Source organism: Cherax quadricarinatus, chromosome 65 (genome assembly GCF_038502225.1).
Source record: "Cherax quadricarinatus isolate ZL_2023a chromosome 65, ASM3850222v1, whole genome shotgun sequence".
Lineage (NCBI taxonomy): Eukaryota > Metazoa > Arthropoda > Malacostraca > Decapoda > Parastacidae > Cherax > Cherax quadricarinatus.
This window is the reverse complement of record NC_091356.1, coordinates 35725-62768: the sequence shown is the minus strand read 5'-3', so window position 1 is coordinate 62768 and position 27044 is coordinate 35725. Positions and strand designations below refer to the sequence as shown.

Sequence of the window (27044 nt, the reverse complement as noted above, 5' to 3'; positions counted from 1 at the left end):
GCAGATTGTTCCACTCATTGACAATTCTATTCCCAAACCAGTACTTTCCTATGTTCTTTCTAAATCTAAATTTAAAAGTATTATTTAGTTTTTAACTGATTTGATATCCTCGGTACTTTACATTGCCACTTGCATACAGTAAGTCCTTACTTAATATCATTGGTAGGTTCTTGGAAACTGTGACTTGAAGTGAAACAACGTATAACAAAACCAGTTTTACCATACACTAATTGTCTGATGTCATGCTTTTTCTGTTTTATTGTGGCCACAGACATCAAGGGGTGCACAGTGCATCTTTAGCACTCATTGCCACAGGGTTAAATGAAGTAATAAATGTTTGCAAAGCAAAAATTGTAAGCACCTCCTACCACCACACAGTTTAACAACAAATATGGTGGGCTCACTGAACGCTTTTGTACCGCATTATTTATTGTCGTGCATTTGTATTATCATATACTATATGAATTTTTATTTTACAATTTGTATTTTTTTTCTCGTAAATGTTATAACAAAATGTTATTCAAGGACCTCTGTACTTCAGTATCTCCCCATTTTCTGTGCCTTTCAAGAGTGAAGATTCTTGGCTCAGTCTATCCCCATGTGAGATTCTTTATACTGTGGATTAATTTGATCTTTGTTCTCCAATGCATTTACACTACCCATTTTGTAGTATGGAGACGAAAACTGAACTGAATAATCCAAGTCCTTACTAGTGATGTATGGAGCCATGAAATAACCTTTGCACTTCTGTTACTTGCATTTCTTGATGTAAATCACAGTAATCTGTTTAAGCCCCATTCAAACAATGCCCAACCAAGTTCTACATTGCCTAGTATGCCTCATTTGTATTCCCAAGGATTAGGACTTGACACTTACTTTGAATTGAATCTCTTGCTTATCAGACCATGACACTAGTTTGTCCATATCTGCCTGAAGTCCAGTGGTATCCTCATATTAGTCAACCTATTTTTAGCATCAAATTCATATTCATATTTTTATTTCCATGCATAGTTTACAATGTGTAACTACAATATTGACTTGCTAAGTGCAAAGACAGCCACTATCATGCCGAGGCATTTTGGGCCGACTAAACATAATGCTTTACAAACTACTTAATACTAGAGACACGTGTCATAGTTGGTTTGAATTGAAAATTTTTTTCAACAGAGGTAGTAGTGGTTTAGCAGTAATTAAATTAACAAGTACATATGTAGTTGAATAACAAGTTAAAATATTATATTTTAGCACATTATACATAAATAGATTGAGACCATTTGAGTTTTGAAATAATCATATAAAGTTTAGCAATTTTTTAGTTGGTGGTGGCAATAATATATAGTGTTTGTGTTAGTTTTGGGAGATGAGGTGATTTCTAAGTAGGGCCTTGAATTAGTGTGCAGGCAGGGGCCTTTTGTATTTTTAGGCAATGAATTCCAGATCTTAGGGCCCTTTTTATGCATTACATTTTTTTTGCATAGGGAGAGATGAACACGACGGATATCAGTGTGTTTTGTGTCTTGTGTTATATAAGTGCATTCTATTGTAGTGCTCAAGGAGGAGTTTGAGAGGAGGGTTTATATTGGAGAGTAATGTTCTGTGTATGTAGTAGGCACAGTAGTATAAGTGGATATTTTGTATGTTAAGAAGGTTCAAGCTCTTAAATAGTGGTGGGGTGTGTTGCCTGGTGCAGGAGTTTGTAATTGTTCTCACAGCAGCTTTCTGTTGTATAATTAAAGGTTTAAGGTGATTTGCTGTGGCTGAACCCCATGCACAAATACCATAGGTGAGGTAAGGGTACCTATCTTAGACTTTTTTTTTTTTTTTTTTTTTTTTTTTTTTTTTTTTTTTTTTTTTTTTTTTTTTTTTTTTTATAAATATGCTGCTTGTGGGTCTGAAATTTAAGGCAGCTGTCAATGTGAGGCCCTAGAAATTTTCTCAGTGTATCTTGAAATGGGGGAACCATTTATGGTTTTATTCCTTCATCAAGGTCATTAATGTAAATTATGAACAATAAGCCTAAAACTGATCCCTGTGGAATGCCACCTGTGACTGGTCCTCATTCTGATTTCACCCCATTTATGCAAACTGCTTTCTGTTTGTCAGCCATGCAAGTACTTTTTCCCCTTTATCATGAGTTGCTACTTTTTTTCAAATCTTGTTTGGTACTCTTATCAAAAGCTGTACTAAAGTCCAAGTAAGCATCATTCTTCATTGTGGTCCACTGCCTCAAATGCTGTACTGAAGGACAATAAATTTGTCAGGCAGGAATGGCCTCCTGTGAATAAGTATTGACTCAAATTATGCTCGAGGTGGCTTATATCAGCAATAGTTGATTCTAACAATTTGCTCACTATTGACATCAGGCTTATTTGGTAGTAATTTGATGGAATTGATTTATCTCCTGATTTAAAGATAGAATTAGTATATTAGCCATCTTTCACATCTTGAGCACAGCATCGGTTTGGATTGATACATTAAAAAGGCTTGTTAGTACCCACTTGCACTTGACATCAGTTTGTCGGGGCTTGGGGACTTGTGTTAATTTGTCTGCTTGTTTGATAATCATGCCCCCTATGACTGTTGTATTACTTTGCTATAGGCCCTGTATAATTATTAATTGCTGTGATGGCATTTGTTTTGTATAAAGACTGACAGGAAATACGTAACTGTCGAAAAGAACACATTTCCTGCCCATTATCAGTAAGCTGACCAGGCCTATTTCTGTGGGTCTATTTCTTTCCCCCTGGTCTTTGCCCTTTATACCCGAGAGAATTCTTTTGGATTAATCTTTGTTTCATTAGCTACTTCAATTTCATATTTGCATTTAACATTTCTAATAACCCCTAATATGAACATGTTGGTCAGTAAGATTACTCTCCTCCCTTTTGATGCACCTATAAATTCCTCTTCTAATACTTCAGTCTAATACACAATACACTTTAGTTGCCTATTTATTCATTTGGGATAGTTATTATTTTTCCTTATTTCTTTGGAGATGCATGTACAGTGGAACCTCAAAAATCGAACTGCTCCCAACACAACCAATTATGTAAGTGTATTTTTGTAAGTGCTTTTATAAGTGTATTTTTGAGGGTCTGAAATGGACTAACCTAATTTACATTATTCCTCATGGGAATAAATTCATTCGGTAAAGGCACTCTAACAGCCTTCTGGACCAAAGAAAGTTCGATATTTGAGGTTCCACTGTATTGTACTTTGGCCATCTTTGTACATTAACCCCTTCAGGGTCCAAGGCCCAAATCTGAAGTGGTGCCCCAGTGTCCAAGAATTTAAAAAAAAAAAAATTTGTTATTTTTTCTTATGAAATGGTAGAGAAGCTTTTTGTGAAGGTAATAAAACAAAAAGTACGAAATTTGATGGAAAATTGATGAAATTATGCTCGCGAATTTTGATGTGTCAGCGATATTTACGAATCGGCGATTTTGCCGACTTTGACTCCCATTTTAGGCCAATTACATTATTCCAGTCAACCAAATTCTTAGCTATTTCACTAGTATTACTTCTATCGATTGAGCACAAGAAATCGCCAAGTCAACTGTTTCAACTACAAATTAAAGTGATCGGAAATTGTTAATTTGGCCAATTTAACACAAAGTTCAAAATATTCCAATTTCAAAATAGGGTCCAGAATAAACAATGTAGGTATTCCTGGAACTAAATGAACATTTCCTCTGTTCATTAGTTACGTTTTGAGGCTTTACAAATAAATTCCTTTGATTCTTTTATTCACATAATGAATTTTTATTCGCACCAAAAAATAGAAGATTTACTGTTATGCATTACTGTAATAATTGTATAAATATCATCACCATATTTGTGAATGCATATTAGACCCACCAGCTGGCGTGTATTAGACGTGTGAGGTCGTTTGTTTACTCTTGAATATCGGCAAAAATTTAACATTCTGCTACTTTGAGCTCAGTTTCAAGCCATTTCCAGTGCTAAAACCAATCAAAATCATCTCTATTTCTGTAATATGTCTTCCATTCTATCAAATGAGACCAAGAAATCGCAAATACAACTATAAAAAACATACGAAAAAACACTGCAAAGTCGCTGTTTTAATTGAAAAATCATGATTTCAGTTTTTTTCTCTCATTATACACAGTGTGCTGCAGGATGTGTTTTATGTGGTGCACACATACCACATAGATGTATTCTCTCATATCTAGGCCCAAATGTACCACTCAGTTTATCAGAGTGAGCTGAGCTCATGACGTAGATCTACGGTTTGGACCCTGAACGTAAAGCCGTAGATTAAGGGACGGACCCTGAAAGGGTTAAGAAATATCAGTCGTTGCTGTTGCTTAGTTATTGCAAGTAAGATCCTCATCAATAGAATTATTAGCAGGATATTTTCAGATAATTATTTATACATTATCCCTTTATTCCTGTCGCACTTCACTATTCCTACACACTTCACTTTACCCCTTTCCCCTTGTATGCTATTCCTTTCCCCAGAGGGCATATTCAGTGCCCTCAATTGAGAGCTCTGGACCTTCATTCTCCTGTAAAACATAGAATAAGGGAAGACATGTTTGAAGTGTGTAAGGTTTAGAAGGGATGTATGAAAGTACTGGTTCAGAAATAGTTGTCATTGAGTGAACGGTCTGCCTAGTAGGGTCATTGAAGCTAAAATCTTGGGTAGTTAAAGTATAACCTCTGGATTCCAATTACTTGTACTACTTGTTATAAATCCCAGTAATGTTAGCCTTATTACATAGTCACTACTGCCTGTACTTCAGGTTCCTGCTTACCTTAACACCTAAGTCCTTTTCACATTTTGTGTGGTCAAGTTCTCTAAGTGTTAGGGTTACGTATTTACATTCCCAAGCTTTAGGACTTTGTGTTTATCTATATTGAACTGTATCTTCCACTTTACTGACCAGAGCATGAGCTTGTCGAAACCCTCCAGAAGTACAGTGTGACATCTTCCACTGCATCTGTTATTCTGCCTATTTTTGTGTCATCAATGTGTTTGCTGATATCACTTATTCCCTTGTCAGGGTCATTACTGAAAATTATGAACAGCACTGGGCCTAAAACTGATCCTTGTGGGATGTCACTTGGTACTGATCCCCACTCAGATTTCACCCCATTTATGCTCTCTTGATTCCTATTGGTCAGCCAGCCCTTGATACATGACAGGACTTTTCCCCTCAACCATGAGCTGTCACTTTGCCTTGTGGTGGTGGTCTATCAAAGCTTTACTGAAATCCAAATAAACAGTGTATTCTTATCACTATCAACTGCTTCAAATGCTAAATTTATTGAAGAAAGTTGATCTGGCAGGAGCAGCCCATAAATCCATGTTGAGTGTCATAAATCAAATTATGCTTATCAATATGGCTTCTTATATGTAATATCAAATATAATCGACTAATTTGCCTACATCCTCATCCTTATATCCGACATAGACAAGGATGTCAGCCACAGCACCGTGTCTTCCTTTGCAGATGACACCCGAATCTGCATGACAGTGTCTTCCATTGCAGACACTGCAAGGCTCCAGGCAGACATCAACCAAATCTTTCAGTGGGCTGCAGAAAACAATATGAAGTTCAACGATGAGAAATTTCAATTACTCAGATATGGTAAACATGAGGAAATTAAATCTTCATCAGAGTACAAAACAAATTCTGGCCACAAAATAGAGCGAAACACCAACGTCAAAGACCTGGGAGTGATCATGTCGGAGGATCTCACCTTCAAGGACCATAACATTGTATCAATCGCATCTGCTAGAAAAATGACAGGATGGATAATGAGAACCTTCAAAACTAGGGAGGCCAAGCCCATGATGACACTCTTCAGGTCACTTGTTCTATCTAGGCTGGAATATTGCTGCACACTAACAGCACCTTTCAAGGCAGGTGAAATTGCCGACCTAGAAAATGTACAGAGAACTTTCACGGCGCGCATAACGGAGATAAAACACCTCAATTATTGGGAGCGCTTGAGGTTCCTAAACCTGTATTCCCTGGAACGCAGGAGGGAAAGATACGTGATTATATACACCTGGAAAATCCTAGAGGGACTAGTACCGAACTTGCACACGAAAATCACTCACTACGAAAGCAAAAGACTTGGCAGACGATGCACCATCCCCCCAATGAAAAGCAGGGGTGTCACTAGCACGTTAAGAGACCATACAATAAGTGTCAGGGGCCCGAGACTGTTCAACTGCCTCCCAGCATACATAAGGGGGATTACCAACAGACCCCTGGCAGTCTTCAAGCTGGCACTGGACAAGCACCTAAAGTCAGTTCCGGATCAGCCGGGCTGTGGCTCGTACGTTGGTTTGCGTGCAGCCAGCAGCAACAGCCTGGTTGATCAGGCTCTGATCCACCAGGAGGCCTGGTCTCAGACCGGGCCGCGGGGGCGTTGACCCCCGGAACTCTCTCCAGGTAAACTCCAGGTAAGCAATTGGGGCAGGCTTATTGGGTGGTAATTTGACGATATTGACTTATCCCCTGCTTTAAAAATAGGAATTACATTAGCCCCCCTCATTTACTACACCAGCCTGAAGAGATGTACGTATTAAAAAAGCTAGTTAATTGTTCACAAAGTTCCATTTTGTTCTAATAACCCTTGAAACAAGTTCATTGGGGCCTTGCTTTAATCAGTCAGCCTGTTTGATTACCATATACCTAGTTACTATATTTCGTACAAATTTTTCTTCATGCCTGCTGTGTTGGCATTTTCCCCACAGTTCCTCTCGCTAGGGAAGGAAGGGGGACTTGACCTCACGGGGGTCACCTTGATCACAGCCCCCCTGTCAAGTGAGGGGGTTGTTTAACGGGCTCCCTCACCTCCGGAGAAGTCGTTAAATGCCAGTATAGGTTTTGACATAGGAGTCGTCAATGACTGTCAAGTGATGAGACCTTGGTCCATCAGCTCTAAGGCCTTCTATTTTATGAATGTCGTAGTGACTGACATTTTCACATGTCAGGAGCACAAGATTAGCACGCTCTGCCATTTTTGGCAACCTAGCCTAGGGTCTGGCCCAGGTTCCAGGCATTGTTTGAAACCCTGGGGTGTCAGTCTTCCTCAAACCAGACACCATGCAAGGTGTGTACTCTCCAGCGAGGGGCGAACATGACACTAAGGTCGACCTGTAACTTTAACAGCGCTTCAACGCCTAGTTAAGAACAACAGTGGGAGTACTGGAGACTCGTTTGAGTAATTTGTAGATCTGTGGACCTAATCCAAAATTCAGTCAAGTGAACCTGACCTCATTTGGGTCTTGAGAGGAAATACAATAATTATTAAAAATCGAGTACATTTCATTATCATTGCCAGTAAGATGTCAAGAGTTGGTTTTAAGTGCACTTAACTTTTGCTCTATACTTGGAAAAAAATTCCAAATTAGTTTTTGAATCCATAGTTCTATTTCACTTCTCAGGCATACCGTGGTGATTTTTTTTTTTCACTGGCCTTTCTCGCTGTTCTCCTCCCTGGGGGGGGGGGAGGAGCAATGTAACCCCAGTATTGAGAAGGGCATGAATGTTCTTTGAACAGAGAGCAGTGTTAAGAAAACTGTCATATTGATAACTCTTCTCGTTACCCCAGTCCACACATGATAGGGTTTCCCAAAGATCATCGTAATTGCTAAACGAAGATCTGGTGCCTTTACTGAATTTTTTACTTGTGTACTTCCGCTGTTCTTACTGAATCTGGTAATAGTATTTACACAGCTTTTGTGGTAAATGCTAGTATTTCACTGTATGAAGTTCTTATCAAGGTTTTGCATACATTATGTACAAAAAAATATAATGGTTTTAAGGGTGCACATGTTATTGGGCACATAAGTACTTTAATAATGTTCTAACCTAGATATGATTTCGGTGGTTACCGTGCCAGTGGCCTGGTCCTAGACCAGGCCTTCTGGTTGCTGGCTTGATTAACTGGGCTGTTGGTGCAAGCTGCACAATCCAGTGTATGCATCACAGCCCAATTGATCAGGTACTGACTTATCAGGTTTCTTCTTAAAGAGAGCATGTTTCTTTTTGAAGAGAGAAGATGTTTATTGGTTGTCAGTTTCCCATACGTACAAAGAGAACGGGTGTTGGTCCCCTTACACTTATTATTCTGAAAGTTTCTAGGATAACCCATCAAAGCTAAACAATGTGAACTCTGTTTTAATATGTCGAAAGTTTTCTGTTAAATAGATTAACGAAGGGCTTTTATGATTAAAGAACATTATTAACAAAATGGGGTTAACTTAAAAGCTACGTCTTCGTTAATATTTAACTTGGTATTTGCAAGTTAGCAACACTGATACCCCACGTTGCATACCTGGATACCTTACCTGGAGGTTATTCCGGGGATCGACGCCCCTGCAGCCCGGTCCATGACCAGGCCTCCCGATGGATCAGGGCCTGATCAACTAGGCTGTTGCTGCTGGCCGCACGCAGTCCAACGTACGAGCCACAGCCCGGCTGATCCGGCACTGACTAGGTATCTGTCCATCTCTCTTGAAGGCAGCCAGGGGTTTATTGGCAATTCCCCTAATGCTTGATGGGAGGCTGTTGAACAGTCTTGGGCCCCGGACACTTATGGTGTTTTCCCTTAGTGTACCAATGGCGCCCCTGGCTTTTTATTGGGGATATTTTGCATCGCCTGCCCAGTCTTTTACTTTCATCGGGAGTGATTTCTGTGTGCAGATTTGGGACCATTCCTTCCAAGATTTTCCAAGTGTAGATTATGATACATCTCTCCCTCCTGCATTCCAACAAGTACAAGTAAAGTGCTTCCAAGCGTTCCCAGTAGTTAAGGTGCTTGACAGAACTTATACGTGCAGTAAAGGATCTCTGTACACTCTAGATCTGCGATTTCACCTGTTTTGAATGGAGATGTTAATGTACAGCAGTATTCCAGCCTAGAGAGAACAAGTGATTTGAAAAGGATCATTGGCTTGGCATCTCGTTTTGAACGTTCTCATTATCCATCCTATCATTTTCTTTGCACGTGCGATCGTGGCACTGTTGTGATCCTTGAAAGTGAGATCCTCAGACATTACTACTACCAGGTCCCTTACATTATTTTTCCACTATTGTATGGCCAGTCTGTAGTATACTCTGTTCTAGTTATTATCTCCTCCAGTTTTCCATAACGGAGTAGTTGGAATTTGTCCTCATTGAACATCATATTGTTTACCGTTGCCCACTGGAAAACTTTGTTTATATCTTCTTGGAGGCTAACCTCGTCCTCAGCAGATGACAGCCTCATGCAGATCCTAGTATCATCCGCAAAGGATGATACGGTGCTGTGATGTATATCTCTGTCTGTCTGATATGAGGATAAGGAATAAGATGGGGGTGAGTACTGTGCCTTGTGGAACAGAGCTCTTCACTATGGCAGCCTCCGATTTAACTGTTGACCACTACTGTGTTCGATTTGTTAGGAAGTTGAAGATCCATCTCCCCACTTTCCCAGTTATTCCTTTAGCACGTATTTTATGGGCTATTACACCATGATCGCATTTGTCAAATGCTTTTTGCAAAGTCTGTGTATATTACATCTGCATTCTGATTTTCTTCCAGTGCATCCAAGGCCATATCATAGTGATCCAGTAGTTGTGAGAGGCAGGAGCGACCTGCCCTGAACCCACGTTGCCCTGGATTGTGCAGATTTTGGGAATCCAGGTGATTTGCAATCCTGCTTCTTAGCGCACTTTCAAAGATTTTTATGATGTGGGACGTCAGAGCTATTGGTCTATAGTTCTTGGGTAATGCTTTGCTGCCACCTTTGTGGAGTGGGGCTATATCCATTGTTTTAAGTGACTGGAATTTCACCCATGTCCAAGCTCCTCCTCCATAGTGTACTTAGGGCACGCGAGAGGGGTTTCTTGCAGTTCTTAATGAAAACAGAGTTCCATGAGTCTGGGCCCGGGGCTGAGTACATGGGCATGTTATCAATGGCTTTTTCAAAGTGTATCGGAGTTAGGGTAATGTCGGAAATCTGGCATACATTTATGGAGTTTTGAGGCTCACTCATGAAGAAATCATTTGGGTCGTTGATCCTCAGACCGATTAGTGGCTCACTAAACAGAGTCGTACTGGGATTTCAATATTTCACTCATTTCCTTGTCATCTGTGTAAGTCCCATCCTGTCTGAGTAAGGGCCCGATACTAGATGTGGTATTTGCCTTGTTTTTGGCATATGAAAAGAAATATTTTGAATTTCTTTCGATTTCACTAATAGCTTTAAGCTGCTCCTGGTTCCTGTAAGAGTCATTTAACAGGTTTCGTTTAGGACATGGTTTACCTGGGGGATAATTAAGATTACTCTTATCTACAATTTAGTTCACTCGCTGCACATATATATCCTTGTCACTCACTATATTACTTATAGATAGATCAATATTTATTTCCATTTGTGTCGACATCCGGCAATAATTCACTAGTGCTGGTCAAGTCTATTTCCCACGGTAACCGTTCTTCCACCGGCACTCTCCATGTGACACTATAATCCATATTTTCCTATTTAGTCTTCACTGATATTCCTTTTTTGTTTGTTCAAAGGAGTATATGCACTTTATGGTTGCACACGCTTATTTCCCGCATTCTGTTCCCTCTGCTACTATCAAGACACGCAGTTTTTGACTGAGCACTACTGCGCGCGACTGTCCCTGGGACAGTACCGCCATTATATTTTGAAAGTGTACTGTATAAGAATGCGCAGTTATTGGGAGTAGCATACACACTTGTAAACCAGCTGCTACGCTACCGTGGCCTGACGGTTGCCAAATGTAACCAAGTTTACATGTCTGTACTAAAAAACCGCAGCATGCCTGCGGCTGCTGTCTCCTCCCACTATAGGATCCTCCCCTTTCGGGGTAATCACACACTGGTGATTTTTCTCAGAATAAACAAAAATCCCATCAATAAATGTTTAGGTACAACAGAAATAGGTATTTAATAGAGCATCCAGGCTGTGATGGATGTGGAGCACTGGGCCACCAGCAGCAATAGCCTGATTGATCAGGCAACCACCAGACAAGCCTGTCCCCCTTGCTGGACTCGGGGAATAGAAACTCTCGGAACTCATCAAAGGTATGACAATTGTACCTATGTGTATTTGTACCTAAATAAACTTAGCAGCAGCCCAGCCAGTTGTTTAATATGACCAAGCAGCTCTGCTTTATTCTTGGGTTGCCACTTACTTGCAGTCTTGTCCCAGCTTTTCCTTGGCATACCAGTCAAAAGTGACACCGTAGGAAGTCCCCAAGAGCATTAAAATTTTTAAATATTATAAGTATTCATTAGTTTTATTGATTAATAATGAATATGACCTATAACTTAACATTATCCATTTATCTAGTAGCTAGGGAGACATAACTATCCCACTAACACATTTATTGCAACTAAGATTTGCTCAGGCCAATACAAACATTACAGTGCTTGGAGAGAGGACATAAATGGAGCAAGGTAAGGTGTCCAGGAGGTGGGTGGTGGTTAGTCGTAGTAGTGGGCGAGCCAGGTAGTAGGTACCCGGTGGAGTGGGTTTATTACAAAGTGGCTACCGTAGGTCAGTGGCCGGCTGGAAGGCTCAGCAGTATTTTGCTAACCGCAACTCTTGTTGAAGCTGCTTGTTATTTACCGGAGGCAACACATACATATACGATAGCTGCAGTAGTTTGTAATGTCACCTGTTCGTCAGCTTATGGGGTCTTAAGCCTTAACAAGTCTTAAGAAAATTAATTAGGTTTAATTTTCGTAGACTAATTAATGCTACCGAGGTGATAATCAGTAAAGGTGTAATGCAAAAAACTAAGCAAGCTGTTGGTAGTTACTTGGGTTAGTGCATCTTAGCGGTAGTACTGAAGGACCTAGATTCAGTAGTGGACAAGATGGGAGGTGTGGGCTAAGCGCAGCTCCTAACACCTTGTATTGCTAAATGTACTCGCCTTGTATGTGGTTGCAGGAGCAGAGTTGAGCTGGCTCTACTGGCCACTACTGGGTTCCCCCTCCTGTCTCCGAGAGCCGTATTGTACCTTACAAGGCTATGCTTGGATCCTGCCTTTACCACCCCACTGTCCAGGTCATTCCAAGTCCTGATCACCCCACTGAGTTTTCTCTGTATTACTACTGAAGACACCACTCGTGGCAAAACGTTTCATCTAATAAATGACCTGAACTGTTCATCTTATTCCACATTAACAGTCTGGTTGATCAGGCCATTCTCTGGGAGACCTGGGCCGCGAGGACAATTTTTTTGTGTGTGAAATCCGAGAAAGATATTCCTGTATCCCACAAGCCTAGCATCCTTTACTTCAATATGCGCGAAAGGGATAGTGAAGGGCGGTCAAAAAATATTGCCGCAAAATAAGGGGGAGGGGGGGGGATGATCGCGCGCGCGCGAGAAGGTTGGAGAAAACGCATGTGTTGATGACGAGCGAGTCATTCATCAACCTGACGGTTTTCTGAACCGTTTATGTACAGTTCTTGTCAGACACAGCAACATCTAAGGATCTTAATACAGGGAATTTTACTCTTGACCAAATTGTAGGCATGACCTACTCCCCTTGTAAATCTGTCCATGGTGACGCCGCCTCCAACTGCTTTGCCTCGCCTGTCTCCATTATATAAGCCCCTTCACGTATGAGTTTTACTTTCATCAAGAATGATGGACTGAACACTTAAGACTCCAGGCTGAGGGACTTATTCATCTCGTTCATTCTAATCTTCCACAATTTCTCTATCTTGAGCTGAGGAAACCACTGGCTGGTGGAACGTTTCTACAGTAAAGATATCAGTGTTGCACAAGTCTTATTCATTAACTTGTTGGTTTTTTGAACCATCTCTATAGCTAATGGGTTTTCCATTACCCGACATATCTAACCTGTTGTCACCAACCCCTAAGGACTAAGGGAAAACACCATAAGTGTCCGGGGCCCAAAACTGTTCAACAGCCTCCCATCAAGCATTAGGGGAATTGCCAATAAACCCCTGGCTGCCTTCAAGAGAGAGCTGGACAGATACCTAAAGTCAGTGCCGGATCAGCCGGGCTGTGGCTCGTACGTTGGACTGCGTGCGGCCAGCAGTAACAGCCTAGTTGATCAGGCCCTGATCCATCGGGAGGCCTGGTCATGGACCGGGCCGCGGGGGCGTTGATCCCCGGAATAACCTCCAGGTAACCCCAGCGAAACATTCTCGCACCTTAAAGGAGTTAAGGGTACCTTTATCCTCTTTGACCACTGTAGTATATTTATCCTGCACTACAGAGAAGCTATTTTCCACCTCCAAGTATATCTTTGGATATAGTGTAGGTGATATTGGGAGAGGGAAAATCAAACATTTTTCCCGGCAGCACTGCCAGACCCAAGACTACTGTGCTGAAAGCCCCAAGAGGTTCACTACGATCCGTATATTACCAGAGGTCTCCAGAGAAGATAAGTTACTGCTTTTTAACCAAACCATTGTACAAGTTAATTTATGAAGACCTTACAGGATATGGTGAACAATGTGTTTGGTTGAGGCCAGTGTAACTTTTCCTACCACATTCCCCTTCCTCAAAAGGCTGTTGTTGCTGGCGGCCTGTTGGCCTACATATCCACCACAGCCTAGTCGATAATTGTCCGGCTTCCTCTTGAAGACATCTACACTTGTTCCAGCAGTTTCTGATATCGGGGGGAGGGGGGACCTCCCGGGGTCACCGGCCCCCTTGGCCCCAATGGTTAATTCCTTACACAATACACAAATAACCCGCACATAGAAGAGAGGAGCTTACCACGCCAGTATCAAATGGCTCAGTTTATATTGTGTGCATGCAGCACAACCAGGCAGTGGGTGGTGGTGGTTACGAAATTCTGTGCGGAGGTTGTAGCAAAATATTTAGGCAACTTGAACCATTCATGCGATCGTACACGAACAAACAACCCGAACATTACTTGAAAACGCATACCTCCAGAATAAAAACTCGTATCATTCCAAGATATTTTCTGCAGCACAGTCATAGAGGTATTAAAAAAAACTAGGGTGGTGAAGGGTGTTTAGAGACGGATTACTTTGTTTTGTACTGTCACTTTCCGGTAACCTCTAGTGAATTGATAATACCACTGATTGACAAAACTTCTTCAGAATAAAGATACCTAGGTGTTGCACATGTCTTACTCATCAAAGTAAACTCTCCTAAGCCACATACCACTCAGGATACTAATACCACTAGCTACTCCCTTCTCCCTCATCGTTCCTGCTGGCGATTGACAAGTTTCTCCTCTACTTATGTAACATGTTAACCCCATGTACGATTCATTGATTTACATTTTAGCCTGTAGCACAGGCGAAACGTTATCTAAATAGTTTAAAGTTTTTGAAACGTGTGTATTTACTTACAGGGTTTTGTTGAAAAACCTTAGCACTGCATCTAGCTCATTGCATTTAGGTAGACACGTACCTTGTGAAGTGTGACGAGACCGATGCGAATTCATTGTCTGGCTTAAACCCAAAGAACCTTTACTCTTCTTTCATGAGCTCTGTTTCTTCAGATAGACTAGGGATAAAACTTTTTTCGCATGAGGTTTCCATTCTTTATTCATATACAAAGCTTTAATGTTTTACAACACTGAAGCGGCTTGGAGAAATATTTTTTCTAGTTCTGTGCTGTAAACATTGCTCTTTAACTAAACCACAGAATTATCTTCGAACATGGCAATGACGTGTGGCGTGGGATCTCTCTAGTTTTGGGAGGTGTAATTCCAGAGGCGTGAAGGCAGGCTGACAAGGCGAGTAAGTCACGTCTCGCAACTTTTACAAAGGCAACTCGCGGAACGGACAGAATTCGAACTCGTGGCAAGTTCTAAAATTAGCATGCCAATGCTCAAAAACTAGTACTGGCCTGCTAGTTTTAGGACTGGCTTATGGATTCGAATCTGTTCTTTCCGCATGTTCAGAATCATGGTAATAAGATTTCGTGAGTCTTAGAAGGGTGTTTAGGTCTACCTGGAGGATGTTCTGGGGGTGAACGCCCCCCGCAGCCCAGTTCATGACCTGGCCTCATGGCGGGATCAGGGCCTGATAAACCAGATTGTTACTTCCGGCCGCACGCAATCTAACGTACGGACCACATCCCAGCAAAGTTAGGTACTGACTGTAGGTAATCCCCGTTATGTATGCTGGGAGGTAGCTAAACAGTCTTGGACCTCTGACATTTATTGTGTTATCTTTGTGTGCTCAAGGCACCCCTGCTTTGGGGGATGTTGCACCGCCTGCCGAATCTTGCTTTCGTAAGGAGTGATTCCCGTGTGTTAGCGACTACTCCCACTAGGATTTTCCGGGTGTAACTTATGATGCATCTTTCTCGCTTGTGTTCCAAGGAGTAGAGGTCAAAGGACTTCAAACGTTCCCGGTAATTGAGTGTGTTTAATTGTATTTTATAAAATGTGCCGTTATTGGTCTATGTATATTCTGCAGATCTCCAATTTCGCCTGGCTGTCTTCAGGTATAGGAAGTAAGGGCGAGGCCATCCAGCTTAATTCTCCTGTGTAAAATTTAATGTAGGATTTTAACTGTGGCTTGGGAAAAAAGTAGGCAGAGACCATAAGAGGAAACTAGATAGGTTCAGTGCAGGGAGTCAGTCCTTGCGGCCATAGCTTGCTTCCGGTCTGCGGTCGGTGCTTGCTTGCGGTCAGAGCCTCCTTCCGGTCTGCGGTTGGTGCTTGTTTGTGGCCAGAGCTTGCTTCCGGTCGGTGGCCGGTGCTTTACTTGCGGTTGGTGCCTGCTAGTCTGCCGGTCGGTGCTTTAGTTAGTCCATCAGTTGATGCCTGTCTGTCAGGCGGTCGGTGCTTGCTTGAGTTTCTGGTATTTACATGCTTCCGGTGGTCATTGTTTGCTTCCTGCCTCTGGTAAGCTAATATCTAAATCTGTGCCGGATTTCTGGATGATCTACCTCATGCCTTTGATAACCTGAGTTTCTCGAGTTTTCCTACTGCAGCTCTGCCGTGGGCCAGGCATGTCTGTTGCGTGCCCGGTCAACCAGGCTGTTGTTGCTCTGGCCCACATATCCCTTACAGCCTGGTTGATCCGGCACTTGTGTGTGCCTTGTCGATTTTACCCTTGAAGACTTTTTGTTTCCCCTTCAAGAGAGGTTCCTTGATGCTGGTGAGGGGCTCTTGATCTAGGGAATTGGATCTGTGCTCCAGTTCCCTGAATTGAGCCTGAATACCTTCTGTTCCACAAGACACAGTACTCGCCCCTATCCTGTTCCTCATCCTCATATCAAACAGACAAAGATGTAAACCATAGCACCGTTTCATCCTTGGCAGATGATACTAGGATTTGCACTAGTCATCCATTGAGGACACGGCAAATCTCCAAGAAGATATAAACCAAGTTTTCCAATGGGCAACGGAGAACAATATGATGTTCAATGAAAACAAATTTCAATTCCATTATGGAAAACTGGAAGAAATAGTTAGAACCGAGTATACTACAATCTCTAGTCACAGTAGAGTGGAAAAGTGATGTGAAGGACCTGGTAGTAGTAATGTCTGAGGATCTCGCATTCAAGGATCACAACAGTGCCACTATCACATCTGCTAGGAAACTGATAGGATGGACAATAGAACATTCAAGACAAGAGATGCCAAGCCAATGATAATACTTTTTAAATCATTTATTCTCTCTAGGCGGGAATACTGCTGTACATTAACATCTCCATTCAAGGCAGGTGAAATTGCAGATCTAGAGAATGTGCAGAGAACTTTTACTGCACGTATAAGTTCCATCAAACACCTTAACTACTGGGAGCGCTTGGAAGCACTTCACTTGTACTCACTGGAGCGCAGGCGAGAGAGATATCATAATCTACACCTGGAAGATCCTGGAGGGACTGGTTCCTAATCTGCACACAGAAATCACTCCCTACGAAGGCAAAAGACTGGCAGGCGATGCTTCATACCCCAAGTGAAAAGTAGGGGAGCCATTAGTATACTAAGAAAAAACACAAGTGTCCGGGGCCAAAGACTGTTCAACAGCCTCCCACCAGCCATAAGGGGAATTACCAATACACTCCTGGTTGTCTTCAAGAGGAAGCTGGACAGATACCTAAAGTCAGTGACGGATCAGTCGGGCTGTGGTTCGTACGTTGCACTACGTGCGGCCAGCAGTAACAGCCTCTTTGATCAGGCCCTGATCCACCGGGAGTCCTGGTCATGGGCCGGGCCGCGGGGACGTTGATCCCCGGAATACCCTGCAGGTAGACCCCAGGTAGGATCCTCCCACATGCGCTGTATAATCCTACGGGTTTAGCTCTCCCCCGTGATTATAAATCTAGACGTTCCTGCAGTTTGATATTTTGTCAGGATATTAAATAGTTGAAACAATTTTCTCAGTGATCGCAGCACTTCTGCTTTTCAATTTATTTTACATTTTCTTCCAGAAGGCCTGGTCACAGACCGGGCCGCGGGGGCGTTGACCCCCGGAACTCTCTCCAGGTAAACTCCAGGTAAACATCTTACTCCAATATGTTATGGTAGAATGTCGATTTGGCACTATATCGTTAAGTACCTTCCACGTATATATACATCATATATACATCCTCAGTGAGTGCATATTTAGAATATTGAGGCCTCCCCGTTAATTTAAATTTTATTAGCTCTATGCGGGCCATAAATATCTGTTCCAGCTTTTTCTTTTCCTTTTGTTAAAATTTTTAATCCGTCTCGGTTACGAGTTGCTCCCTGCTGTCAGGCATAGGTTAATCGCCTGGATCTTTCTGTTCTCACAACTAGTTTACGGTCGGATTTCTGTGGTCTGTAAAAGTTAGGGGTTAAATAGTAGTTCATAGGCAGTCATTTCTAACTATTAATTACCTCGTTTGGGATTGTTGAGGGATTTCAGAGTAGCTTTGATGTACCAAACCATCTCATAACGAACAAAAGGCTGTAGAACATCAGTATTCTATTAGTCTCTTGATAAGATTTGCTTAAGATCTCGTTTGTTTAGTTCAGTACACATTTATGAATAGTGTTGGATTACATGCTGACAACAGGCTGGTTGATCAGGCCCTGGTCCATCGGAAGGTCTGTTCAAGGACTGGGCCACGGGGGCGTTGACACTCAGAACGACCTCCAAGTTGTTTGGACACGTGCAGTTATGTGGCATTTTAGTGTGGCAACGTTTCGCTGCTATTGTTGCTGCTGATGCAGCAACAGTAAACCTACTTTCACCTCACGTGGTACTTGTGTATAACCTGTCCTTGTATTGCTTGTAACTGCTTGTTAAAGCTCCTGGAGAGTGAAACGTAACAGCAGAATATCACAAGAGTTGCACTTGCCTCCTTTTTCCTAACATTGTCGGTAATTCGACCTCCAGGTAGACTCCTGCTTGCCAGTGACGAATAACAGAAGAGCATTGTGATGGGTCTACAGGGCATTTAAACTCATCTTCGCGCATAGTGAAACTGACCTATGTTGGCGAAGTTCAGTATCATGGCATTTATTATGGAAATGTTTGGCTTGCTGGGAGCTTTGTCAGTTCAGTTGTATTGATAAAGCTTACAGTTTAGAAAAATATTCTATTGAGCGAAATCATGATGGCGATTGTTAACAGAACTGCCGCACCTTCAGGATAGCTGCACTTTACTTATCAATCTGTTTGATACCATATTTGGTGCTGTTTTTGCTCGACTCCACCACCATTGTTTAATATGTGCACCAATAACGCGACTTTATTAGCGTTAAAGATATAAAATGGACCAGATATAAAGTACCAGCAGGCCTAATGTAGGTGCTCCTCAGTTTATGTATAAACATTTCTAATTCATCTTGTATATGTACGACGACTATTTGGCAACACTGAACATGGGTCAACGCAAGTAATAATGTTTTTGGTAAGCCCATAGAATGCACATTTCGGACTATTATACTGTCGGTACACTAATGTAGTGAAGCTGGGGTTGGTTACTTAAGCTTTCAGTGCCTAAAACAGTGTTCCTTATGTTGGCATAACCTGCATTTGTGTTGATTGGTTCCCTTGGGTGGGTCACGCGGCCCGGTGCACGTGCGTACACAATATTGATCCTAGTGCGTTCCTCCCACTCGCCTGTCCCTTCCCCTTCTGCACCTCCCTTGCCATCCCCCATTTGTCCCCCCCCCGTCCCAATCTGGACAATCCTCCCATTCCCTGTTGCCTGCCTGCCAGCGCCAGACAGCTGCACACAAAGACTTCCCGTCCACGTCTGCGCTGGGATGCTCCTACTTCCCTGTCCCCCTACTCCTTTGCCAAACGTGCCTGCTTTCACACTGTTCCTTTCCATATTCAGTGCACTCAGACAAATGGATTTAAGGTTGATGAATTTAGATTTAGGTGAACAAAGCAAGCATGATAATGAAAGGTATATATAGACAATATTTTTATTTTATTTTTTTTATTATCACACCGGCCGATTCCCACCAAGGCAGGGTGGCCCGAAAAAGAAAAACTTTCACCATCATTCACTCCATCACTGTCTTGCCAGAAGGGTGCTTTACACTACAGTTTTTAAACTGCAACATTAACACCCCTCCTTCAGAGTGCAGGCACTGTACTTCCCATCTCCAGGACTCAAGTCCGGCCTGCCGGTTTCCCTGAATCCCTTCATAAATGTTACTTTGCTCACACTCCAACAGCACGTCAAGTATTAAAAACCATTTGTCTCCATTCACTCCTATCAAACACGCTCACGCATGCCTGCTGGAAGTCCAAGCCCCTCGCACACAAAACCTCCTTTACCCCCTCCCTCCAACCCTTCCTAGGCCGACCCCTACCCCGCCTTCCTTCCACTACAGACTGATACACTCTTGAAGTCATTCTGTTTCGCTCCATTCTCTCTACATGTCCGAACCACCTCAACAACCCTTCCTCAGCCCTCTGGACAACAGTTTTGGTAATCCCGCACCTCCTCCTAACTTCCAAACTACGAATTCTCTGCATTATATTCACACCACACATTGCCCTCAGACATGACATCTCCACTGCCTCCAGCCTTCTCCTCGCTGCAACATTCATCACCCACGCTTCACACCCATATAAGAGCGTTGGTAAAACTATACTCTCATACATTCCCCTCTTTGCCTCCAAGGACAAAGTTATTTGTCTCCACAGACTCCTAAGTGCACCACTCACTCTTTTTCCCTCATCAATTCTATGATTCACCTCATCTTTCATAGACCCATCCGCTGACACGTCCACTCCCAAATATCTGAATACATTCACCTCCTCCATACTCTCTCCCTCCAATCTGATATTCAATCTTTCATCACCTAATCTTTTTGTTATCCTCATAACCTTACTCTTTCCTGTATTCACCTTTAATTTTCTTCTTTTGCACACCCTACCAAATTCATCCACCAATCTCTGCAACTTCTCTTCAGAATCTCCCAAGAGCACAGTGTCATCAGCAAAGAGCAGCTGTGACAACTCCCACTTTGTGTGTGATTCTTTGTCTTTTAACTCCACGCCTCTTGCCAAGACCCTCGCATTTACTTCTCTTACAACCCCATCTATAAATATATTAAACAACCACGGTGACATCACACATCCTTGTCTAAGGCCTACCTTTACTGGGAAAAAATTTCCTTCTTTCCTACATACTCTAACTTGAGCCTCACTATCCTCGTAAAAACTCTTCACTGCTTTCACTGACTATATTTAGAGGCGACTATGGTTTAGACAATATAGAAAGTCTCTAGTAAAACAGGCGAAATTTTTCCCCATCCAGTAGCTTCATCAGTCTAATACAAAGAATGGCGGAAGATGAGAGTTTGAGGTAACCAGTCCGTCAGCTTGGAGATGGTGTTCAGTCCATCAGTTTTGATACAGTACATTTTTATAACAGCAACAACTTGAAATCTTGATATAGGGAATTCATCAACGCTTGCCTAACCTATAGGCATGACCTATTTCTTCTAGACGCCACCTATTGCTTCACCTCACTTGTCTGCAGTATATAACCTGGAGGTTATTCCGGGGATCAACGCCCCTGTCCACGACCAGGCCTCCCGGTGGACCAGGGCATGATCAACCAGGCTGTTACTGCTGGCCGCATGCAGTCCAACGTGCGAACCACAGCCCGGCTGATCCGGCACTGACTTCAGGTATCTGTCCAGCTCTCCTGAAGGCAGCCAGGGGTTTATTGGTAATTCCCCTTATGCTTGGTGGGAGGTTGTTGAACAGTCTTGGGCCGCGGACACTTAAGGTGTTCTCTTAGTGTACCAATGGCGCCCCTACTTTTAATTGGGGGTATTTTGCATCACCTGCCCAGTCTCTTACTTTCGTAGGGAGTGATTTCTGTGTGCAGATTCGGGACCATTCCTTCTAGGATTTTCCAAGTGTAGATTATGATCTCTCTCTCTCTCCTGCGTTCCAACGAGTACAAGTCAAGTGCTTCCAAGCGTTCCCAGTAGTTCAGGTGCTTGACAGAACTTATATGTGCAGTAAAGGTTCTCTGGACACTCTAGATCTGCAATTTCACCTGCTTTGAACGGAGATGTTAATGTACAACAGTATTCCAGCCTAGAGGGGAGGTTCCTTGATGCTGGTAAGGGGCTCTTGATCTAGGGAATTGGATATGTGCTCCGGTTTCCTGAATTAAACCTGAATACCATCCGTCCCCCCACATGCACTGTATAATTCTATGGGTTTAGCGCTTCCCATGATTATAATTATAATAAAGCCTAACAAATCCCCAGGCCCTGATGAACTGTGTGCAAGGGTTCTACAGGAATGTAAAGAGGAGCTTGCAAACCTTTGGCTAATCTTTTCAACATATCACTACAAACTGGCATAGTGCCAGATAAGTGGAAAATGGCAAATGTGATACCTATTTTCAAAGCAGGTGACAGGTCGTCCTTAGCTTCGAACTATAGACCAATAAGCCTAACTTCCATAGTGGGAAAATTTATGGAATCAATAATTTCAGAGGCAATTCGTAGCCATCTTGAAAAGTGTAAATTGATCAACGAAGCTCAACATGGTTTTACAAAAGGGTATTCCTGACTTAGGAATTTATTAACTTTTTCACTGAGGAGGTATTTGAGGAGGTAGATCATGGTAATGAATATGATTGTGGAAAATTAAATTTACTTGGATGAATCTCATTAGATACACATGTGCCAGTAAATGGTAACAAAGATAATTATTCTTTATCAAGGTTACAGAGACAAGTAGGAATTTTAGGACACCTAGGTTGCAAAAAATGTCCCCCTTCGATACCTACCATGATCTCTCTCTCCACAAGTCACTCTGGACCTATATTAATTTCAAATGAAATATACATCACCAGGAATTCTGGTAAAAACATTAATATAAATATGTGGACTGTATATTAAATTTAAAATGTGAATACATATACATATGAAGGAGAATTTATTATAATAAGACTTGCCAATTAGTCTGGAGATTACGGCGTCATACCCCCCCTGCCTAAATATGAAGAAAATACTGACCAGAATCTCAACATAAATAGACATGACTTAGCTGGGGTTTCTGGAGCTGCCCTGTCCATCTTCTTAATGCTCATGTTATGGAGGACTGCAAATCCAACAATTTCGGCTCCTATTTGAGAGGTTTTAAGCCCAATATAACCCCTAGAGTGATGAAAATTTATGCACATTACATTAGTATGCCTGTGCCACATTCAAAACAATGGCGTCTCCTCCCTGCTCGTCAGCGCAAGCGCAGAGCATCCCTGCCGGTTCACTTCTTTAAAATACAGTGGACCCCCGGTTAACGATATTTTTTCACTGCAGAAGTATGTTCAGGTGCCAATACTGACCGAATTTGTTCCCATAAGGAATATTGTGAAGTAGATTAGTCCATTTCAGACCCCCAAACATACACGTACAAACGCACTTACATAAATACACTTACATAATTGGTCGCATTCGGAGGTGATCGTTATGCAGGGGTTCACTGTACACTTTAGAGCAATAGTAATGTATTAATCAGGTATATTATACAGCATAATTTTGGGAAATTATTTTCCACAATGATAGTGTATATGGACTTCAGTAAAGCTTTTGATAGTCCCACATCAGAGACTGTTGAGGAAAATCAAGGCACACGAAATAGGAGAAATTTTTGCCTGGATAGAGGCATGGTTGACAGATAGGCAACAGTGTGTTTGCATAAATGGGGAGAAATCAGAGTGAGGAAGCATCACGAGCAGTGTTCCACAGGGTCAGTGTTGGGCCCCTTGTTCACAGTCTACATAAACGGCATAGATGAGGAAATAGCGATATAAGCAAGTTTGCCGATGACACCAAAATAGGCCATCGAATTCATTCTAATGAGGACATTAGAGCACTCCAGGAAGAGTTGAATAGACTGATGCAGTGGTTAGAGGAGTGGCAGATGCAATTTAATATAGACAAATGCAAAGTTCTAAACATTGCATAGGAAAATAATCATGCTACATATAAACTAAATGTAGATTTACTGATTGCAAAAAGGATTTGGGGGTTCAGGTTAGCAGTAATCTAAAACCAAGACAACAATGCATGAGTGTTCGCAATAAAGTGAACAGAATCCTTGGCTTTATATCAAGAAGCACAGTTAATAGGAGTCCTCAGGACAGGCTCAGGTTGTACGTCAATGCTATATATCCTTGGTTAGGCCTCGTCTAGATTTTGCTGCACAGTTTGTCACCATATTACAGAATGGATATTATTGTAAACGAGAGAGCACAAGCTATTTGAAAAGTGTCACCACTGGCACTATTTGCCTTTTTAAGTTCTCATTACTGGCCCCGTCATCTTTCAAGCTGTCATAACTAACTTTTCCCTTGATGTGTTCTTTGAGAGTGAGATCAGCCAACATAATTACTTGCAGGACTTTCACAGGTTCCTTTTATTATATTTGATCTTCTTGGGTTTTGTATTCAGTGTCCATTTTGAGTTCTTTTTCCATATCTAAAGAGCTGGAACTTATTGCCATTGAATGCCATGTTCTCCACTGGAAAACCCTGTATATATCTTCCTGCAATTTTTCAGTGTCTTCTACCATGGTGACTTTCATGTTTATTTTTGGTGTCTGCAAATGATACAAAACTGTGATGGTCAATTTCTCCCGTTATGAGGATAAGAAAAGCAGAGGCACCGGGACCATGCCTAGGGGTACTGAGCTGATTACTTCGCTTATGCTGGATTTTACTCCAATTACAACTGTTCTATCTGTCAAAGTTGAAAACTCGTTTGCCGAAGACGACATTTCTTGGGTCGTGTCATGGCTGACAGATAGGCAACAGTGTGCATAAATGAGGAGAAATCTGATTGAGGACCCATTAATTAGCATGCCATAGGGCTCCATATTGGAACTTGTTCACATTACATAAATCACAGATAAGGAATCATGGCATAAGGGCTGAGGAGGGGTTATTTAGGGGGTTTGGTCATTTAATTAAAGATGATGGAAAAAAGTAGGATGACCAGGGTGTATAAATCTGGGGTGGAGGATAATAGTAGTAGGGGTTGCCCTAGGAAAGGTTGGAGGGAAGGGTAAAGGTTGTACTAGGGCCTTGAACATCAGACTTGAGCATGATAGGCAAGAGTGGAGGAGGCAAGCAGTTTTTTATGAACTGATATGCTGTTGGAGTGACCAAGGTAACATTTATAAAGGGATTCAGGAGGACAAAAGGGTTACCCAGACTTAAGTCCTGGAGGTGGGTAGTACAGTGCATCTACTCTGAAGGAGGGGTGGGGATGTTGCAGTTTGGAGGGGCATCAGAGTTGTGATGTCAGTACCCTTCTGACAAAACAGTGATTGAGTAACAGTGCAAGTTTTCTTTGTCAGGACATCCTGCCTCAGTAGGCAGCTGCCAGAATGTTAAAAAAAATAAGTTTGCCGATAACACAAAAATATGCAGTCGGATAATTTCTGATGTTGCTGGAAAGTTAAAAGATGACCTATATAGGCCATCCTGTGATTTAAGTGTGTGTATAGTTCAATACAGACAAACGCAAAGCTCTAATCCTAGAAAAAGAAAGTAGCTATGGTTTGTAAAAGCTAAATGTAGTTTTGATCTAAATGAACATAAAGTAGATTTGGGAGTTCTGGTTATGAGAGATTTAAAATCAAGATAAGTGTGAGTGTGTTCATAAGGCTAATGGGCATCTTGGCTTCATATCAAGAAATATGTATAAATAATGGAATCCTAGTTATACGTACTTTGTCTTTATTTTGGTAGCCTTGTTTAGATATGCTGCTGCTCTAGTCTCGTATTAGATATATATGCAGATATATATTAGATTCACATACTGTTAATAGAACTACTATGCAACTATGATAATTTCTTTAGTGATAAGTAGTCAGTAAGCCATTAAATTGTCTGCCCCTAATGCCAAGGCATAATAGAGGCTTTTTGCACTGCAATCCATCATTGTAAAAATCTAATCTCAGTGTACTACTTGCAAAGAAATAAATGAATTTGAATTTGAATATATATATATATATGCACTAGGAAATGTGCATAGAGCTTTAAGTTGATCCCACATATCAAAAACCTTTAATATGAAGATGGGATTAGGGCACTGAATTTGCACTCTGGAAATATAGAATTGAGGGCTTTGATTGAAGTGTACAAATGGAAATGTGGAATAAAGTAGATATAAATAATGTGCTGAAACTGTGTAATCAAGACAGGATTTGCAGCACTAGATTAAAATTGGATAAACACTTATAAATATAGGGAGGTACTGGTTTGGCAATAATTGTAGGTGAGTGGAAGAAACTGTTACAATAGTTACTGGGGCAAAAAAACTTAGGGTAACTTTAAATATAGGCTGAATGGGTGTAGTTGGGTGAGAGTTAGACCTACCTAGCATGGGCCAATACCTGTAGGCCTACTGCCATAGAGCCAGCAACTGGGAGAAAAGATTTATCATTAATTTTTATACTGTAGAATGTTAGTAATTGCATCTGTTGTTTTTTGCAACCATTTCTAGAACTGTAGTAGCTAAAGGTGAAGATTCTGGGGGTCACTGTCCTTGCAGAACAGCCCCAGAGCAGGCCAGTTAGTTCATCAGCTGAACCAAGATGTTTGTACTAGCCACTAACCACAACTTATCCAGTTGCTTTTGAAGACAGCCTGGGGTGTCTCGGTAACTTCTGTGATGTATGAAGGAGGGTATTGAAAGTCTTGCCAAGCTGTGGAAATAAATTTCTAGGCATTTAATATCCCCATGGAACCCATTTAGTTTCTCTACTCTTGCAGTTCAGCCTGAGCCCATGCTTCCCTGTTCATTGTTTCTTCAATCAGGCTGTTATTTTAAATGGTATTAAAGTAAATACTGTTTGAAGAGTAAATATTGCTTCAAACTGGTAATTCCCATATTGAGTATCGGCATTTTTATTATACAGTATATGGGAGCCTAGTGAAAGCCATGTCTGGCTACCAAGGCTTTAATTCAGTAATTATGGAAGGGTGGAATGTTGCCCTTGAAAAATTATTTCCAATTTGTTTCATATTCTGTATGTACTAGAAAATTAATGATTGTGTATCTCTTCAGAATGTGGATCACAAGATGAAGTACAAGAGCAAGAAGGGCCAGCTACCTTTTGTAGAGGTGAATGGTGAAGAAATTGCAGACTCTGCCATAATCATCAAAGAACTCGGTAGCCGTTACAGCGTAGATTTGGATGGTGGACTCACCCATGAGCAGCGCAATGTTGCCCATGCCACAATCTCTATGATAGAGAATCACTTTGCGTGGTAAGATTATCTTATTTTGCTAATTATGGGTACCTTAAGGCACCAAGGAAATTGTGGTAATGGTTGTGAATAACAGTATAGACAGGCAAGTGCATTGGGGTAATTTAACTTGAGAAGGATTACGAGGCTATGAGACTTGCAGTACAGTCATGTTGATTATGCTGCTCAGTTCTAGTCTCCATATTTCAGAATGGACATAAATGTGTTGGGAAACATAAAGAGAAGGATGACTTAAGTCGATTCTCTTTATCAGAAGTCTTGCAAAAATAAGCTTAAGAGACTGAATTTGTATTCTGAAACATGCAGAATTATGATTAAGTGTACAAATTGAA

General features: G+C 41.7%; 1 protein-coding gene across 1 annotated transcript in view; it reads left to right on the top strand.

The window, feature by feature from the left end:
* LOC138850980 (failed axon connections-like) overlaps positions 1-26734 on the top strand; it is a 48145-nt gene extending 21411 nt beyond the window's left edge. Inside the window, exon 2 of the mRNA XM_070098828.1 lies at positions 26510-26734. Within this exon, the coding sequence (XP_069954929.1) occupies positions 26510-26716 (207 nt within the window). The 3' untranslated portion in view covers positions 26717-26734. The remainder of the gene's footprint in view (positions 1-26509) is intronic.
* Positions 26735-27044: the final 310 nt, after the last annotated feature.